The 20,661-nt window shown below is 39.4% G+C and overlaps 1 protein-coding gene across 4 annotated transcripts in view; it reads right to left on the minus strand.

Moving 5' to 3' along the window:
• The window catches only part of MICU3 (mitochondrial calcium uptake family member 3), a 121,875-nt gene that overhangs the window by 26,120 nt on the left and 75,094 nt on the right, over nt 1-20,661 (minus strand). For 2 of the 4 annotated variants that reach the window (XM_034770868.1, XM_034770869.1), the window contains exons 9-11: nt 16,440-16,535; nt 8,634-8,734; nt 6,336-6,507 (exon numbers count right to left, since the gene is read on the minus strand). In XM_034770868.1, the coding sequence (XP_034626759.1) occupies nt 6,336-6,507; nt 8,634-8,734; nt 16,440-16,535 (369 nt within the window). The remainder of the gene's footprint in view (nt 1-6,335; nt 6,508-8,633; nt 8,735-16,439; nt 16,536-20,661) is intronic. The other 2 variants (XM_034770871.1, XM_034770870.1) reach the window with 1 other exon arrangement.

Genomic DNA, 20,661 nt, shown 5'->3' on the forward strand with positions numbered 1-20,661 from the left:
TTGAGATGTTTTATAGGCAAGTCAAGGAGAGGAAAGGCCAGAGGAGCTGGGAAATGGAACTGTCTCCCCCTCTGGCTTCATGCCCACATGCCTACTTCCCATGAACCTGCTATATATATATATATATGGAGATATCCCATCTCCTAGAACTGGAAGGGACCCTGAAAGGTCATGGAGTCCAGCCCCCTGCCTTCACTAGCAGGACCAAGTACTGATTTTGCCCCAGAGCGCTAAGTGGCCCCCTCAAGGATTGAACTCACAACCCTGGGTTTAGCAGGCCAATGCTCAAACCACCGAGCTATCCCTCCCCCTGGTGTCAGTGGATGTTTTGTATATATTTCTTCTATTTGTATTTATAGAAGGATCAGGTTAACATGTCCTAGAAATACCTGCAAACAGTTTGACTTTATGGAAATCATCATATTTGTAACAATAGAGGTTACTCTGGCAGACCTTAGCAGGCCCACCAATAACAGGAAGTGCCTACGTACTTAGCTGGGTAGGCATGTCTGGTGCAAGCTTTCATCTCTCTCTCTCGCCCTCCTTTGGTTCCTTCTCTACAGATGGAGAGGGCATTTGAAACTGAAGGGAATGGAGTGTGAAACATCTCATTAGCATTCCACAGTGACCCTTCCTAAGAATAATGTCTCGTCTTTTGCCTAGCCTTGAGAATTGATGTAAATTATCATGCTGGATGGGTTCAGGACATCTACATATATCTGACTATGTGGGTGATTTCATCCACAGTGGGCAACAGTTTTACTTCCCCAGTTCTATTCCTGTTTTAGATATACCTGGGAAAGCAGTTTATATCATCCTCTGGCCTTTACCAGCCCATTCTTGCAATACATTAAGCACAGGTGGTCCCTCACATATGTAAGTAGTCCTAGTGAAACTGGCATTGGAATCAGGAAACTAGGTGCTATTCCTGGTTCTTTCTCAGACTTCCTGTGTACCTCTTGGACAAGTCACAAACTCGTGGTGTGACTATTCCTGGTTCTTTCTCAGACTTCCTGTGTACCTCTTGGACAAGTCACAAACTCGTGGTGTGTTTTAGTTTTCAGGATGACTGTGATCAGGCTAAATTCATTAAACATGAATACAGTACTTTGTATTCATATAGCCCTTCCATCCAGATTCTCAAAGGATAAGATTAATGTTGATGATGAGATAAGAAGTCAAATCTCACTCCCTGGCCCTCATCAGGAATAAAGTAGCAAATCATTTAACAAACCAAAAATCACGACAGGGTTGACCCAAAGGAGAAAGTGTTTTGACTTCTTTCCTAATTTCCTTACCCACAACAAATGAACAAACCCATCCACACATCCACTATGGCCAAAGCTCATAAAAAGACATATCTGTACATCCCAAAACAATGGAGTATAAATTGCTGAGCTGAAAGCTCTGTCCAACCACAGCTGTACATAACTGTTATACAAGTTATGGTAACTGCTCAGAACTGCAATGATTTTTCTGCCTCCTATAAATTTTCCAACTTGTGGCTGCAGAGCTGCATTTTGCTTTTTTATTTTGGCTTCAGCAGTAGTCCAACCATTCTGCTGAATGGCTGTCTCATGAGGAAATATCATCTGAAAGTCACTGAGGTTTAAATACCCAAGCAGATCACAGAGGCTTTCAGATGGATTAAGCCTGAATAGTAAAATGCAATAAAATTACAATCTGGCTACTGTATTGAAGTTGGATTTTGTTTGGTTTTAAATGAAAGAAAAGATAATTGTATTTGTCAAGTCAAATCATGAATTAAAATATCATTGAACTTTGCACAACATGCTTCTGAGTTACCAGTAGAGAGAATTAATTATAAATATGTACAATTATGATAGATTTGATCTTCACTGCAACTAAAAATGCCCATGAGTGGATTGAGAACATCTGAAGTTTATGTTGATTTAGAAACTCTGGAATTTCTCATGAAGTTCTGGCTAAAATTGTGGAGCCTGGAACTGGTTTGCTATAGCGATCTCAAACTAGTGGATGTGAATGGCCAATCTGCCCTTCCCATATTGCTAAATGGGAGGGAGGCCTGTCTAAATGGGGATGTCCTGGTATGGAAAAGGTTACGAGAACCATTGGTCTATACACAATACATTTTGCAGCTTCGGTCTATACACAATACATTTTGCAGCTTCAATTTTCTGAGCTGCCATGAAAACTGTAGCCTTGTATGAGTTGATATTCAGGGTAAAGTGGTTTATGTAATTTGACTGAAGAAGGCCCTCACCAGCATCCCAGTGTACTTCCCACAACCTTAAATCTAGAGGGATTTTGTCTGGCCATTGGGAATAAAAGGAGTTGTGGCTCCTTTAAGGGTTTAACCCAAAGAAGGGGGGGAAAGAGGGGAGGGGAGGAAAAGTATCACCTGAGTCAGGAGCAGACAAAAAGGACTCAGGTGATCCTCTGGACCATGCCCATCTGAGGGAGGAAGGGTATTTATATTCTGTTCTCTCTAGGCAAAGCCCTCTTTCATATCATAGCAGCAGCACCTACTCTCCTATCTATGGGATCAGAGTAGGACCAGGTATTATGGTCTGCTATGGACATTGCTCTAGTCACCTTTTTTGGAGCTGGGAAGGAATTTCCCCCATCACTGACAGACTGGTCACGGTGGGGTGGATTTTCTCATCTTTCCCACAGCAGGTCAGGGACCTGGCAGGGTAGGTAAGGAGGTATGGTTCAAGCTGTCCCAACTTAACAGTTGACAGGTGTCCAGTGCAAGTACTCATTCTGTAGGGGGTCTGGTTCTCTGATAACCCCATTTCCAAATCCAGTTTAAGGGAAGGCATCACACAAGAAAGCTGAGAAAGGGGTTCCTAGATCTGGCACAGCTGGGAGACAACCCCTTTTCCCCAGTCCCTTAACCCTCTTATGAGGGGAAGGTCCCAGCAATGGGCTGGGACCAAGGAGGGCTAACAACAGATCTCCCCAAATGTAAGTAGAAATGATTAAGGAAGGAATGATGACATGCACTGTGAGAGTTATTACCGGGTAGTTCCCAAATGAGTTAATACAGTTGTGCATATTTAAACTGCATCCCTCACATCTTGTCCTTCTCTCTGTGTGGCCAGGATCACGTAAAAGGCATGTACTCCACAATTTTTGCATTAATGCCAATAAAAATAAATAGTGTGATCTCTGTACAATACAACTTTCACTGAAATAAACTGCAGTTCCAGATGCTCAGTATCTCTCAAGAGCAGGTCCCACAGCATTTGCTACAACAGCTCACCTTAAAGCTGGGGAAGGAGAAAGAGAGAGAGAGAAAGGAAAAAATTAAACTAAACTATAAAAAGGGTGGGGTCCTGGACATACAGAGTTGGATGTCTTTTTCTGTTCCTAAAATAATTTATTTGTAAAACTGAATATCTATAAAAGAGTAATAATCTAATTCTGCATATATTTTGACATGTGAAACGATCTAAATGGATTTCCCAGGTTCCTATTTAGTTTCCAGGTAAAAGTGAAGGCAAATTTATTCATTTCATTGGACAGATTATATTTTTAGCACAACAAAGGGGATTGTGACATGAATGTGGCAGTTAAAAAGACGAACTTCCTTTAAGCGCTGCTATTTGTCGTGTAATTAAAACTGCCAGTCTAAATGAATCAGTATTTGGCACCTAGTTAGCAAAAGTAGAACATCTTGTGAGCAGGCAGCATGCCAGCCAAATGCGTCAACGTGAGTGTAGTCAGCCAAACGATCATCACATTGTTTTATGGTCTTCTGCATATAGGAAGTCACAAAAAGACTAACCGTGCCAATTGTGAATATAGCAGCATAATAGTCTGAAGCCATTTCTTTGAAAACGGAGTTCTTAGTTTTGCTTTACTGTTGGAGAATTTTATAATAATCAAACATTCTGTTTTTGCAATAGTGAAGACCTAATATTATAATGCAAAAAATAAGATATCAGTCATAAAGGTTAAATTTTTTAAAAGGACCTAATGACTTAGACGCCTAAGTCCCATTTTTGAAAGTCTGCAGAGTATCTGTGAGCCCTAGTCTAAGGAGTTACTTTAGCTACAGTTGCGAGTGTATATTTTCAGGTTTCAGAGTAACAGCCGTGTTAGTCTGTATCCGCAAAAAGAAGAACAGGAGTACTTGTGGCACCTTAGAGACTAACAAATTTATTAGAGCATAAGCTTTCGTGGACTACAGCCCACTTCTTCGGATGCATATATGCATATGCATATATGTAAGTTCTCATTTAGATGACAGAGCTTACTAGCCAGCAAAGAAAACTCATCGGGGACGTGGGCTGACCAGGTAGTTTCCCTGGCTGATGGTTCTGTTACAGAGCACAGCCAAGAGAAGGAAGGGAGACTACTAAGTTAAAGACTTTTCCCACCCAAAACAGTGACATGGAGAAGTGAGATACTGAACTTCAAAGAGTATTTCTTATGTATATATCAATACAAATACAAATCTTTTCTTTTAAACTAAACTGTCACCTTAGACATGTTTATCTCTATATCCATAATTGTGTGCCATTATTTCCCACTACCTATGTGCTATACATATTATTGTGGCTATTAAAAATAAAGAATTTTAACAACAACCTTCTGTTTTTCCAAACAAGCCTTCTGCCATATACATAAGGTTTGATTTCAACAACAAAATATATCTGGCTGCCACACAGCAAAAAAACACATAACATACTGAAGCAAAATCCATTTATATGGCATTGCAAAGGCTTTCAAATAGTGAAAGCCATATGCACTTTTTGGCCCTTATTTAGATCTGGGCCCCCAGAGGACTAGTTTGTACCCCGAGTAAGGGGCAGTGAGTAGTTGCATCGCCCTAGGAGCAGACCAGAGAATAAACTGTTTCTTGAAAAGTAATCATTTCTTCTCGGCTCCTCCTTGATCTGGGGAGTGAGTGAATTTCTTCACCCCTTTTTATGAAGCAGATTGCTCCTCCTATGCCATGTACCAAGTCAGCTCCTCTGGCTGGCAAGTTGGTGATTGTGCAGAGCAAGGGCTCCTCATGCTTATTTCCAAGGAATAAGAGTGAGATTGGGAGGAGTAACAGATGAGTAACCTTACTTCCTTGTACAGCTGAGTAAGGGTTGTGACATCTCACCCAGAGCAATTGCTGTGTCTCACATAAACTATAACAACATTCATAGTATTATAGAATATCAGGGTTGGAAGGGACCTCAGGAGGTCATCTAGTCCAACCCCCTGCTCAAAGCAGGACCAATCCCCAGACAGATTTTTGCCCCAGATCCTTAAATGGCCCCCTCAAGGACTGAACTCACAACCCTGGGTTTAGTAGGCCAATGCTCAAACCACTCATTTTTGTATGCTTACTTAAGGCACCTGTTACAAATATAACTCCAGCTTTACATTCAGCATTTTGTTTTAATTTTAATTTTTTAAATGTCCTAGCTATTTTATGATATTTTAATGGTTTGTTTTTTCAGACTAACAAATTAAGATAATTGCCAAAGCATACTTAGTGCTTTTAGTTCCACAAGCGGAACTGTCAATACTATCAAAATGTGTAGCCATTTTAAACGAAGTCAGACTGTTTGTAAGGACATAATAACCTGATCCTTCTATAAACACAAGTAGAAGAAATATATCCAAAACATCCCATGCTCTAAGGGGTACTTGTAACACAAGCTCTATTGATTTGCACTGATGCATTCAGCTACCGCTGGATTTTTCTATTGCTCAGATACACTACTGACAACACATTTGCTGCTAAATAATGAAGGATTAACTACCTAATGTTCTTTATTGTTCTTAGTTCACAAATTCTTTTAAAATATCTCTTCAGCCACTGATAAGAAACACTCACTCATCAATGGCTATCTACAAATGACCCACTATTAAGACTATTATAGAACTAGGTAAAGAGTGTCAATATTGTTTTTGAAAAGGTGATATTCAGGTGGTAGCAAAGAGAAAAAGTCAGAAAAAATGTGATTTTTCACTAAAGCTGAAAAGCCTCAATATTATGAAATTTCATTTCCTTACCGCCCTAGCATATTGTTGTTTAAACTGGAGATTTAATATAGTCTTAAGCCACTGTCTTTAAACACCTTGAAAATAATTATTGGATAATTCCCCTGACATGGTTCCTTGTTATTTAATGCTACACATTTTACAAATTAAATACTGTGTCATTCAGTGTGGATTTTGTAAAGCAGAAGATTCAAAGTAGATGATCAAAGATACTTAAGGTGAAATCCTGGTGCCACTGAAGTCAATGACAAAACTCCCACTGACTTCAATGGCACTAGGATTCATCTTTAGGATTTTGGGGTTTTATCTGCTGCACATCACTGTAGTACCTGAGCACCTACCTTTTCTTCAGGGATCCTGCAACGTACATTTTCCAGGTAACTTGATGTATTTTCCACATTTGTATATCTCAAAAGAATATGAGCAAAGTCTTCCTCACTGATGGTGTTCATCCCATTAGAATAGGAAAGGAATTCTATTTCTAGAACTTCAGTTTGTAGGTTATCCATAAATCTAAAGCACAAATATAAAACATATGGAACAAAAAGTACTTTGCACTTCTACAACTCCTTTCATTCAGAGATCTCAAAGCACTTCACAAATTCAGTAATTAAACCTCACAAAACCCCTTTTTAGGTAGGTAAGGAATAAGCATATAAAAAGTAAGCACTGGTAGTACTGGTGTAGAAGCAGAAGCCATGCTTTCTACTTGTTTGAATCTGGCAGAAACATATTTTTTTCTTAGTCTGATCAATGGTGCAATTTTTTTGTGGCACAACTATACTTAGTAATGTTCTTTTAAGTGCCATTAGAATCAGTTTTCACCTATACTCGTAATAGGTAATAATTATGGTACCTGTTGCAACAATTTGGGGAATCTGTCTGTACAATTTATTTATTCTCTCTGAAACTGTAAACTCTGAGAATGTATCTTTACCAGACTACAGGCTCCATTCAGAATATGGGGTTCTTCGTTGTTGTCCTGCTACCTCCATGTTGGACTGAAATTCCAACAAGGTAGTGGTACAGGGTTGACAATGGAAGGCTGTTAAATCTGGATGGCCAGCCACTGAAATTTAATTGTTCCAGAGAAAAAACAGGATCCCTACCAGGAGAAATGGTTTATCAGGGGAGAAGTCACCTAACAGTGAAGTCACCCAGTAAGGGCCTTGGATCACCTGTGGAGGCTGATTCAGGAGTCACCTGACAAAAGGACTGGCAAGTTATAACAGATGGGACTTAATCTATTTGCTCTCTCTCTCTGGCCATTTTTCACCATCTTAAAGATGTGCTAAACTGCTGTAAGGAGCTGATAAGGCAGGAGGAGTGGAGACCCTGCTTCTCTGAACACAGATGGTCCCCCAAAGAAAGAGTGAGCTAGAGTGAGGGGAAATGAGTGTAAGATTTATTATTTTAGTACGGATCTGTGTATTTCTTGTCTGATTAAATAAAGAACATTAATGTGTTAGAACTTGCGCAAAGTCTGCCTGTCTGTGTTATATGCTATACTTACTACATGTCACCAGAAAGAATTAAACTCTAACCCTGAAGGCTCACCCCCTTGGTGGGATTCTGGATGACCATGTGTGTCAGGCACACGTGCTGACTTTTGTTTTTGCCGGGGGAGGGGGACCTTCAGGTTTCACTGAGTGCCGTGTACGTGCTCTTGCAACCTACTGGTGCCTTGTGGGTGCTAAGCACCCCCCTTTTTTTTTGGTGGGTGCTTGAGCCCTGGAGGACCCACGGAATCAGTGCCTATGCCATGTGTTTAAGCTACTGGAGTATCTTGGGGGTCAGTGCTGGACCTGGGGGCCTAGGCAGGTGGACTGAGGGTCTCTATTTCCATCAAGGGGTAAAAGACAGAGTCAGTGTTCAAGAAATGTACCAGAGACACCAAGGGAAGCAACAGTGCTTCAGCCTGCTAAGATCCAGGGAAGCTTAAAATATCCAGATGCTCGGATTCCATCACAGCAATCTAGTTTGTGAGAGGTCATAAGGGGCAGGCAACTGGATCTGTGAAAACCTGTGTGGTATCTTTTGGCAATTTTTTACTTTTAAATTATAACCACTGTATGTCCCTAGCAGAAGAGATAGATGTGAAGATAAAATCTCTGACCCAAAGAGGTTACAATCTAAACAGAAAATGTAACAAGCAGGAAGAGGGGAAGAAGAAAAAAAACACAATTTAAGTGCGGCATCTCCTGTAGCCCAGTATAGCCAAGTACACGCTGACACAGGAGTGGGCATTAATTCAGTACTGGGTAAGAATACCACCTACTGGACCACAAACACTGATTTCTATAGCACAGCATTTCTTTGAGTCAACATATGTAACTAATGACCTTCTCTAATTGATTAGCTTACAAAATCTGATGATAATAGAGGAATGTTTATTTGACCTTTATTAAAACCAAACCAAAACAACCTAACAAATTTTGAATTCTGTGTATTGTCTTAAAATTTTCTTCATCCTTGTTTTAAACCTTTTCAGCAGAAAAGCTAAAGCTAAATAAAAATGTCTGATAAAAAAAGATGCTTATAAAGAGTTATCTTCTTTAACTAGATGTATTATGTATATATTATTTACTAACATATATGGAGGGCTTTGTTTATATAGAAAGTATAAAATCAAAGCTCACCTATAAAAATCGTCAAAGTTTAGCTCAGCCTTTCCCTTCTTGCCAAAAAAATGCACAAGCAGTGTGGTATCAGATAGCAAACTTGAGATGTCATCTGCACGCTTAAAAACCATTAGAATAAGACAATTAGTTAAGGCTCTAATTGCTTTACAAAAGCTTTATCAAATAAATCATTTTATAGTCAGTATTTAGAGGGGGGAAAGAGAAATGCATTATGCAGCAAATACTTAAGATATGAATTCATGCATCCTATGTTTATAATGTTAGAAAGGTAATTATAGTATTCAAATCAGTGATGTTATTTTAGTTATCTTACACTTTCCATATAAAACATTCACTTGTTAATTGCAATTAGTACAAGAACACACAAAAAAAAACCCCAATGAGTTAGTGGAAAATATCATGAGGAAAAAGGCATGAAAAATAAAACCAGAAACTTTAGGGAAAAATGGACTAGAAAGTAAGGTAGGCCCATGGATTTTTATATATATATAAAATAAATGTATATATTTTATATGAAGAAATATACATATAAAATTAGTTTTTCCCAAACTGCACTTTCCGTAGATGCAATTTTGCAATTACATGAAAATAAAACATTGCTATGAGTGTGTGTTTTCAAACCAACTCTAATGGTGTACTTTATACTGGAGCCACTGGGAGCAAGAATAGCCCATAGTGTGAGGTCTCAGTAGCAGACAGCAACTTTATAATACGCAAATGATATATATGGTCATAACCAGGGCCGACTTCAGGCACCAGAGCAGCCCAAGGAAGGGGGCGGCACGTCCAGGTCTTCAGCGGCAATTCGGTGGCGGGTCCTCAGTCCCCCTAGGAGGGAAGGACTGGCCGCCGAATTGCCGCCAAAGAATGAAGCGGCGCGGGAGAGCAGCTGCCGAAGTGCCGCCGATCGTGGCTTTTTTTTTTTTTTCTCTTCGCCGCTTGAGGTGGCAAAAAAGCTAGAGCCGGCCCTGGTCATAACTGTCTCATGATATAAAAGTCATCTTGTGAGTCATAGGAATGAGGGAATAGTGAAGATAACTAGTACTACCACTCATATTACTCAATGATATTGTAAGAGAGAACCCTCATTAGAATACAGAGATTATGTATCATTCCACATTTTTTATATAACTAGTATTTGTTGCATTTACCTGTGTATATGTGTGTTCATTTTTCTCTTTCATACCTTGTTATAATGAAAGAGTATTTTAAGAACTGGATATAACAATTCAGTAGAATGAGGCCCTGATCCTTCAATGTATTCAACATGAACAGTGTTTCCTTGAAATCACTGGGGCTCTGTCTGAGATCTGCTGGCAGAACACAGCTTCCGGGATCAAGGCATAAGAGATTTTTTTGAAACCCCGGTCACTATCTGATTAATGAAGAAGTTAAGTGATTTATAAGAAATTTAGAAACAACCCTTAAATGAAGCAATCAGGCCACACATCTTGAGTGGTATTGCTTTAGTTCTATCCCAATTTATTGGACTTGATACAGGACTTCATGAAAATCTCCAGAGAAAATCTTCAGATAAATAAATTCCCTTTCTCCAGAAACAAGTGTCCTCAAAAGATACCTATTCTTAGAAATAACACATCCCCAGTAAAGGATGTTCAGAGTAGTAATTTGTGAGAATGTTGCTATTGACTTCTTTGGGAGCAGCACTGGGCCAAATGTCTGAACAAGATTTTGAAATTGTAAAATGATAAATAGCACTATGCTTAGAAACAGGAACGTTGATTATGTGTACAAAGAATCTTACCTTGAAATGCACATATATGCCCTGATAAATTCCAGTAAAGACAAATACCAGATGCCCCTTTTATTTTTATGAAATGTAAATAATAATAGATATAGAGGCAGAATATAACCAATCTGCTGAAATAAACCAAGGCATGGAAATCAGTCAGATTTTCTGGATAAATAACAATAAAATGAATGGAAGCAAGTGAATATGCTATGTCACAATGGCTGCTTATTTAGAAAAAGTTTAAATAATAGACTACATTTTTTTAAAGACGTTATCAGCAATAACAATTAAATGGAAACATAAAGGGCGCTCCCTATCCTATCTGAGGGAATGAGAAAAGAGGAGGTTGGATATGATGATCATCAATGGAACTATTATTTAAGAAGTCCTAAATATACATAAAGACTTGAGAGATCAATGAGGAAAGAGATACAGCTGCTTTTCTTATGTAAAATGCGCACAGTGATTTGGAAACGCAAAGAGAAAGTAAAGATGTAGGAGTTAAGTTTGCTAATTATGAATATAGGGCCTAGTCTGATTGGATTTGTCAATGAAAGAAAAAAAAATTTTACCAAAGGATGGCAAGGATGTGAAAATCACAAGTATTTCAGAGTTGGTTTATTAAAATTTCTGCAGCAGAAGCTGATCTTCAGTTGGCATAAACTGGCATAGGTCTACTGAAGCTAAGACCTGGCCCTAAAACTACACATTCTAAGAATAACCTATGAGTCAGCAATACTGACACTATTCAGATATATGAATCTTGGTTCATTATGAAGAGACAAACTGCAACAGCAAAATAACATTAAAATGCATTTACTCAGCTGCACAATGTATTGATAACAAAAATGATTTAATATCCACATTATCCAAATCCTTTATGATATACTGTATTCAAATTTGAATGTTTTCAAAATTTTCCTATTTTATTGTGAAAATTAATGTTTCATATGTACTAGTAGTACTTATTAATCACTGAAGATACTGAAGAACAAAAAAGGAAGAACAAGTAGTAACAACAAAAAACCCTTTCCTTTCATCATACAAGAACTAAAGGAATAGGAGAGATACCTTTAGTAGTTTAATAAAATCAGTTTAGGATTTTCAAGTTTATATTTCACAAACTAACTATTCTCCTCTTTATTCCTTTATTCTTCTCCAGGGAGAAATATGATGGCATAATATATATCTGTAGAAAGACATTTTATATCTTTCAATTAAGATAGCTTTACTCCTGAAATGAACTGATTAACTGGAGAACAATAATCACTGACTATTTGTGCTTTAATACTCTGTTGGCCTCCACTACAAGGCATAATGCACTGAAATAGAGAGACCTTGATTTTCTACATCTTTTAAACAATTAACCTTCTAAGTACATTCAAGCAGTTTCCCTCGAGCACAATGAACAGATATCAGACCGTAAGTTAGTCTTTCATCCTGTAAAATTTTTTATAACCTTGTTAGATTCAGGTTGCATTCATCCATATCTAAAGAACTGTGGGTACTAGCATATTACTAGACAAAACTAGAAGTCTTTCTACTATTTCCACTTGGTCAATCTCACTGAATGAAAAAAATAATAAAAAACCCTCAATATGCTTTTACACAGCGTCTCGAGTCACTGAAAGCTATATCATTGTCCCTTGTGTCTTAAAAGCATTATATAACTTAATATAAGTGGTGAGCCTAAAATAATGGCTTTATCCCTTTGATGATATTGTTCAAAGTAAAATGAATTCTGTTTTATAAAGGAAACAAAGCAACAAAAGAACACAATTTATTTTCAAGTAATAAGATATCAAACTCTATTCTGATCTAATTTATTTAAAATCTTTTCAAGGAGAATGAATGTTTGGCTTATCTGTTTTTGTTAAGAGATATTTTACACTAGTTCTAAGATATCTAATATAAACAGAAGCATAAAGGCAGACAACATATATCAGTCATATAACTAGGAAATAGGAGTTCTATTTGCAGCTCTTCAATTAATTTTCCACCCATGGACAAAGTCTTGTTAGTCCTCTGTGCCTCCATTTCCCCATCCTTAAAATGGGGATAATTACATGTATTCATCTTTGTAAAGAGACTTCAGATCCTTGAATGAAAGGCAGTATGGCCTTCTATGATGAGATAACTGGCTCTGTGGATATAGGGAAAGCGGTGGACGTGATATATCTTGACTTTAGCAAAGCTTTTAATACAATATTCTTGCCAGCAATTTAAAAAAGTATGAATTGGATGAATGGACTATAAGGTGGATAGAAAGCTGGCTACATCTAGTTGGTAGCCGGTATCAAGCAGAGTGCCCCAAGGTCGGTCCTGGGGCCGGTTTTGTTCAACATCTTCATTAATGATCTAGATTGGGGGTTTGCAAACTATGGCCTGTGGGCCTAATCAAGCCCTCCAGTCGATTTAATGCGGCCTCAACTCCCGCTGGGGAGCGGGGTCTGGGGCTTGTCCCGCTCCCATGCTCCACCTGGGGATCAGGGTCGGGGGTCACTCCGTGCATGTGTGCTGTGGCTCCCGGAAGCAGCGGCATGTCCCCTCTCTGGCTCCTACATTTAGAGGCAGCCGCGGGGCTCCACGCGCTGCCCTGTCTGCAGTCGCTGCCCCCGCAGCTCCCACTGGCTGGGAACTGCAGCCAATGAGAGTTGCAGGGGCGGTGCCTGCAGATGGGGCAGCACGCAGAGCCACCTGGCCGTGCCTCCGTGTAGGAGTGGGAGGGGGACATGCTGCTGCTTCTGGGAGCTGCTTGAGGTAAGCGCCGCCCAGAGCCTGCACCCGACCCCCTCTTGCCCTTGGAACCGCTCAGTCCCAGCCCGGAGCACCCTGCTACTCCCCAAATCCCTCATCCCCAGCCCCACCCCAGAGGCTGCACCCTCAGCTGAAGCCCTCCCTCCGTGCCCCTGTCCCAGCCCTGATCCCCCTCCTGGCCTCCGAACCACTTGGTCCCAGGCTGGAGCACCCTCTTACACCCCAAATTCCTCATCTCCAGCCCCACCCCAGACCCTGCACTTCCAGCCAGAGCCCTCACCAATGCCCTGCCCCAGCCCGGAACCTCCTCCCACATCCTGAACTCCTCTTTTCCCTGAACTCCTCTTTTCTGGCCCTACCCCAGAACCCGCACGCCCAGCAAGAGCCTTCACCTCCTCCTGAACCCCAACCCCAATTTCGTGAGCATTCATGGCCCACCATACAATTTCCATACCCAGATGTGGCCTTGGTCCAAAAAGTTTGCCTACCCCTGATCTGGATGATGGAATGGATTGCGGATGACACTATGCTGGGGGGAGAGGTAGATATGCTGGAGGGTAGGGATAGGGTCCAGTGTGACCTAGACAAATTGGAGGATTGGGCCAAAAGAAATTTGATGAGTTCAACAAGGACAAGTGCAGAGTCCCGCACTTAGAACGGAAGAATCCCATGCACTGCTACAGGCTAGGGACCGACTGGCTAAGTGGCAGTTCTGCAGAAAATGACCTGGGGATTACAGTGGATGAGAAACTGGATATGAGTCAACAGTGTGCCCTTGTTGCCAAGAAGGCTAACGGCATATTGGGCTGCATTAGTATGAGCATTGCCAGCAGATCAAGGGAAGTGATTATTCCCCTCTATTTGGCACTGGAGAGGCCACATCTGGAATATTGCGTCCAGTTTTGTGGGCCCCCCCTCCCATTACAGAAAGGATGTGGACAAACTGGAGAGAGTCCAGCGGAGGGCAACGAGAAAATGATCCGGGGGCTGGGGCACATGACTTACGAGGAGAGGCTGAGGGAACTGGGCTTATTGAGTCTGCAGAAGAGAAGAGTGATGGGGGATTTGATAACAGCCTTCAACTACCTGAAGGGGGTTTCCAAAGAGGATGGAGCTAGGCTCTTCTCAGTGGTACCAGATGACAGAACAAGCAGCAATGGTCTCAAGTTGCAGTGGGGGAGGTTTAGGTTGGATATTAGGAAAAAAATTTTCACTAGGGGAGTGGTGAAGCACTGGAATGGGTTACCTAGGTAGGTGGTGAAATCTCCATCCTTGGAAGTTTTTAAGGCCTGGCTTGACAAATCCCTGGCTTGGATGATTTAGTTGGTGTTGGTCCTATTTTGAGCAGGAGGCTGGACTAGATGACCTCTTGAGGTCTCTTCCAACCCTAATCTTCTGATTCTATGATCTAAAATCACTGATGTCAATGGGAATCTTCTACAGTGAGTACAAAATATGTATGTTATATTCTATGTTGATAGAGACATCTCTCCACAGTCCTATATTTTTTAAATGCTCTAGCAACTTCAGGAATTTCCAATATCCATTCAGAATGAATCCACAAGCTGAGCTCAGCAGCATTTAACTCTACTGACCTATTGGGTGTGGGCTGTAGAACTACATAGCTTCACTCATTCCTCTCAGAAAGATACCAGAGAGTCAGGATGGGCAACTATTCTTCCTGAAGAGACCTCTTTTGTGGAGTCTGACAAGAACAAATCTTTTCTAACCTCCTTTTCAGTCTACACAGTAACCCTGAAGAAGTTGTAAGACAGCACAGACTCTAATGTCACCTCACTTTATGTCACTTTTTCAGCACAAAAGTCCATGGTATCATCCAGATGTTAAGAGAGTCTGCGAGAGATAAGGATATGGACGAAAGCTAGCAAGCTCAAGCTTAAAACAATCAAGACAGATGCGATTCTAATGAGTAGTGGGAAATACTCTGAGAAGCTAACCAAGGATATTCAATTTGTATTCAGTGATTTGAATGTTAGCTGAGAGAGTTTATGCAAATGTTCATGGAAGAATTAAACGAATGCCAAAACTAGATACTGGTAAGTTTTAATTATTGCAGTCTACAGATGTCAGTGTAATGCACCTTTAATGATATGCCTAATTGCCTACTGGACAGGTTCACATTAAAAAGGCTTCTAAAGAATACTAATCTTAAAATATTGTACATCTAAGTGTTAATTTTGCTCATGTAATTACAACAGATGTAAAGACAATCTGTCTCCAGCTTTGCTGTACTTCAAGCTAATCCAGCTGACTGAAGATACCCTCAGTATGGGAGAATCCTCAGACATAAGACTGGTAAAGCAGCTCCTACGCTTCCCTCATTACTGTCTCTGGTGTGATTTGCATGGCTTGAGATAGAGCTGTTACTGGGGAGCTGCTACTGGTGGCCAATGCTTGGGGCCATGACCAGCCTGGCCCAATGTACAGCAACCTCCTTCACACTGGGCACAGAAATGCCAGTTTGGCACAGAAATGCCAGTTTGGAGGATCTGGCTTTTAGCCTCTCTTTTAAATTATCAATACAAAGACATATACACATTCTGTTTATTCAACTTTTTGAATGAATAATGAAATAAGTTTTTTATTTTTATTATAATTTAGATACCTGCATACATTCATTTTTGATGGAATAGAGATATTGCTAGTCTTTCACAATGATCGTGCAATATCTAAAGATAAAGACGGAGATTAATGTATTCAATTGTTTTAACTGCCTGAAACATCACTCTTTTCAAAACAATAAATTAAAAAGAATCTGTAGCAAAGGCATACATAATATTGCTGACCATGACCTTCTGTAAAGATAAACTTGGCTAACCTATGTTTTAAAGCAAGTTAAAGGCCTGAACCCGCAAAGTCTTGGATACCTCATGAGAGATGCTGAGTGCTCTCTACTCTCATTAAAGTCATCACCTCACAGAATCAAGCCCTAAATGAAAAAGGGTTCCTAATTTTTCAGTTATATAGAAATCAGTTTTTTTTTAAATTAATATTAGATAAATATCCTAACATCAAAGCTATAGTGATAGGACTTGATCTTCCAAATCTTGCAAAAGAGAATGCTAGCTGACTAGAAATGACAACTTCAAGTAATGCCACTATATTCAGCCACATTAATTTCATATGACAACTTTCCACATATGCTGTTTTTAAAAGAACTATTTTAAAAAGAAAGGAAATAAGATCCACAACAATGGGGAAAATATTAACATACAAAAGGAAATAAATAAAATGGCAATTTGTTCATGGACCAGACAGAGGTTTTATTATACCTCTGCAAGGTCCGAAAAGAGAGCTTGGCTTGTGCTACGTCTCAATGTATCCCAATAGCTTCTGGGGACAAGGTCCTTTCCATCTGTCTTAAGTACCTGTAGAAGTTTCAAGAAGCACAACTGTTTGAAAACCACAGAACAATCATAAAGAACAACAACTTATACACTTTAAAATCTTTTCTAACTAATCTTCAAAAAGAAGAAAACTGCATGAGTTTACCTTTGTTTTTTTTTGCTGAACAAAGAAAAGTATTATATCACACTCCTTGTAAACCCAAGGCATTTTCAAAAGGGTAATAGTATCAATATCTATTTCCTTATTAGTCATAATGTGGGCTTTACAAAACTTAAACAATTAATGCAAAACAAATTAACTAGATTAAAAAAATAGTCGCAATTAATCAATTTTAATTGCACTGCTAAACAATAATAAAATACCAATTTAAATGTATTATAAATATTTTTGATGTTTTTCTACATTTCAGATATATTGATTTCAATTACAATACAGAATACCAAATGTACCAAGCTCACTTGATATTATTTTTAATACAAATATTTGTATAGTAAAAAAGATTTTTTAAAAGTATTTTTAAATTCACCTCATACAAGCACTGTAGTGCAATCTCTTTATAATGAAAGTGCAACTTACAACTGTAGAATTATTTTTTTCACATAACTGCACTCAAAAACAAAAAAATGTAAAGTTTTAGAGCCTACAAGTTCACTCGGTCCTATTTCTTGTTCAGCCAATTACTAAGACAAACGAGTTGTTTACATTTACAGGAAATAATGCTACCAACTTCTTATTTACAATGTCACCTGAAAGTGAGAACAGGCATTTGCATGGCACTGTTGTAGCTGGCGTTGCAAGGTATTTACATGCCAGATATGCTAAACATTTGTATGCCCCTTCACACTTTGACTTGTAGATTGCACTTTTAAAAATCTTTTTTACAATGCAAATATTTGTAATCAAAAATAGTAATATAAAGTGAGCACTGTACACCTTGTATTCTGTGTTGTAACTGAAATCAATATATTTGAAAATGTAGAAAAACATCCACAAATATTTATAATAAATTTAAATTGGTATTCTATTATTGTTTAGCAATGCAATTAAAACTGTGATTAATTGAGACTATTTTTTTTAATCTCACGATTATTTGCAATTATTTTTTTAATCATTTGATAACCCTACTATAAACAGAAACATTCTGGAGTTATGTAAAGTGAAAATGTATTGGCAAGCTTGTATTATTAGTAATTTCATCATTTTGTCAACATATTAATGTATAAATAGATTAGGCTGCTTGTGATAGGGAGCTTGTTTTCTGATTTATCAAAGCATGACATGCACCAATAGCACTATCTAAATAGTTACAAATAATTTAATTCTAACAAAAGATCCATCCTCATAGTGTTAAGGAAAATAAGAATCAGGTCCACTGAGACCAAGTTCTAGTTGCAGGATATACAGCAAGAAAACCTGATTGTGGGTGTCCACTGATCAAATTTACCATGTGCTCTGTTTGAAAGAACATGTAAGCCATATCTTTTTGCCATGGAGGTGCTCTGCAACTATTTTAGAGGCTTGAGACACTTACACCTCTTACATTTTGCCCCCTTCCGCACTTTACAATCACCCTTGGAGGTCCAACATGACAGCTTCCATCTTTCTGGCTAAGGAGAACTAGATAAGGTGATATTGGAGGCAGTCAAGGCTTCTTCTAGCTTGGTTACTGTTATCACTGTTGAATGTTCTGTTGCACTTTCTCCCATGCCCTTTCCCCCATTAGTCTAGGCCTGATTCCCTACCTTCAGTGCTCCCAACTCCTGTCAGTCTGGCAGAAGAGACAAAGACTGGGAACTAAATTCAATCTTCCAATTACAAGTGGGAAAAATATCCTTACTTTTGTTTTTTAAAATCAGCATAAATTGTTGCTATTAAAGGTCTTACATGCTCATAAACTACAGAATACTCTGCCCCATTGTTCACTTTGCAGAATCCCGTGGGATTCCTTTTAGGATTTTTAGCACATCTATAAAGCCACATAGACGTTGTGAGGAGTATTCTGCAGGTCTTATTTTTGATTTTCCACACATTCAACGTCATATGTACTAAGAAAATTTAATCAGTTGAAAATTTAGAAAGAAGACCTTACAATTTATATTTTAGGAAAAATCTCTCTTGAAATATTATTCTCAATTCTCTGTTAGCACAATATTTCCTCAGCTAACATATGCAGCCTCCACGGCACTCACCTTCCCAATCTAGCCAGTAGTAAAATATGGTTACATGACTGAAGACATCATTTAAGTATGTCTTATCAGTGTAATCCATGCTCATGGGGCTATCATTTAATTATTATTTGCCTGAAGATTAATCAAAAATCAGAAATGTATTCTGAAATATACTTTCTCTTAATTGTAAAGAGCAATAACAATGTTTTGATACCAAGCTAACGTGTCATCTTACAGAAAAAGAACAGAGAAAAAAATTCACAGAGATCTCTTGGGTGAAGTATTTCTGCTTATTGTAGTTCACAATATTTTTGCCTGAAGAGAAATATCTTTAATTATATGCTTAGAAATAAGGTATTTTACTTTTGCATGTGGTGGCATGCAGGACAAAGAAAGACTTAAATTAGTTGAGATGCCAACCTTGTATATTGTTTAATTTCTCTGAAAATTACAAAGATTTTATAAACGAGTGTAAGACAAAAATGAACAAGATATTCATTTTGTGCTTTCTAATAAAGTCAAAGCAGAGAGTCATTACAAACTTAAATTTTGTCAAATAATTTTTAACTCCTTTTTAAAGTAAGCTTACTTAAATCTGGCACTTATTTATATACTGTATTAGAAAACAAAAATCTAAAATTATATTGTATGACAATAGATTTTTAGCCAATAGAACATTAACCCTTTGGTTGATTTGGACCATATATTAAAAAGATAAATATACTGTTCCCACGCCATACAAACTCTGTAATTACCAAAGTCTTACATACCATAGGTCTGAAGATACAGTAACTCCTCGCTTAATTTTGTAGTTATATTCCTGAAAAATGCTACTTTAAGCGAAATGATGTTAAGCAAATCCAATTTCCCCATAAGAATTAATATAAATGAGGGGTTAGGTTGCAGGGAAATTTTTTTCGCCAGACAAGAGACTATATTTTATATATATATACACACATATACACAATATAAGTTTTAAACAAACAATTTAATACTGTACACAGCAGTGATGATTGTGAAGCTTGGTTGAGGTGGTGAAGTCAGAGGATGGAAGTGGGTGGGATATTTCCCAAGGAATGCCTTACTGCTAAATGATGAACTAGCACTCGGCTGAGCCCTCAAGCGTTAACACATTGTTGTTACTGTAGCCTCACACTCTACAAGGCAGCACAAATGGAGGGAGGGGAGACAGCATGGCAGAGAGAGACAGAGACACACACCGTGTGTGTGAGAGAGAGAGACTCGCATTGCCTCTTTAAGGACGCTGACCCCACTCTAAGTACATTGCCTTTTTAAGTAGATCAGCAAGTTGAGACTGCAGCTGCTGCCAGCAAGCTTAGGGTTACCATTCGTCCGGATTTACCCAGACATGTCCTCCTTTTTGTGCTAAAAATAGCGTCCGGGGGGAATTTGTAAATAACTCAAAATGTCCGAGATTTCCCCCCTCCCCCGGCAGAGCAGAGCGAGCGGCTGGGAGGGCTGCAGGAAAGTCACGGGCTGGACTCCGGAGCAGCTGTAGAGGAGCTCCGCCCTGCATTCTGAGCCGGCAGCTCTCCCCTGCAGCCCGGCTCCGACAGCACTGTGCAGGGCCAGGGACCAGGTTTTGTTGTGCTGGGGAGCGCAGCCACGTGTCCGGCTCACACAGAGCCCAACACCCTGTTCTGAGCAGCAGGGTAAGGGGGTCAGGGGGCAGGAGAAGGGGCAGGGAGGTTCTGGAGGGGGCAGTCAAGAAACGGGGGGGGGTCGGGAGTTCGGGGGGGGCTTTTTGGGGGGAGTGGAGAAAGTTTTGGGCAGTCAGGGTACAGGTAGGGGGTAGGGTCCTTGGGGGCAGTTGGGGGGGTCTTAGGAGGGGGCAGTTAGGGGACAAGGAACAGGGAGTCTTAGGTAGGGGGTGGGGTTCTGGAGGGCAGTTAGGAGCAGGAGTCCCAGGAGGGGGCAGTCAGGGGACAAGGAGCGGGGGGTAGGGGGCTGGGAGTTC

The sequence above is a fragment of the Trachemys scripta genome, chromosome 5 (assembly GCF_013100865.1).
Source record: "Trachemys scripta elegans isolate TJP31775 chromosome 5, CAS_Tse_1.0, whole genome shotgun sequence".
NCBI classification, from domain to species: domain Eukaryota; kingdom Metazoa; phylum Chordata; order Testudines; family Emydidae; genus Trachemys; species Trachemys scripta.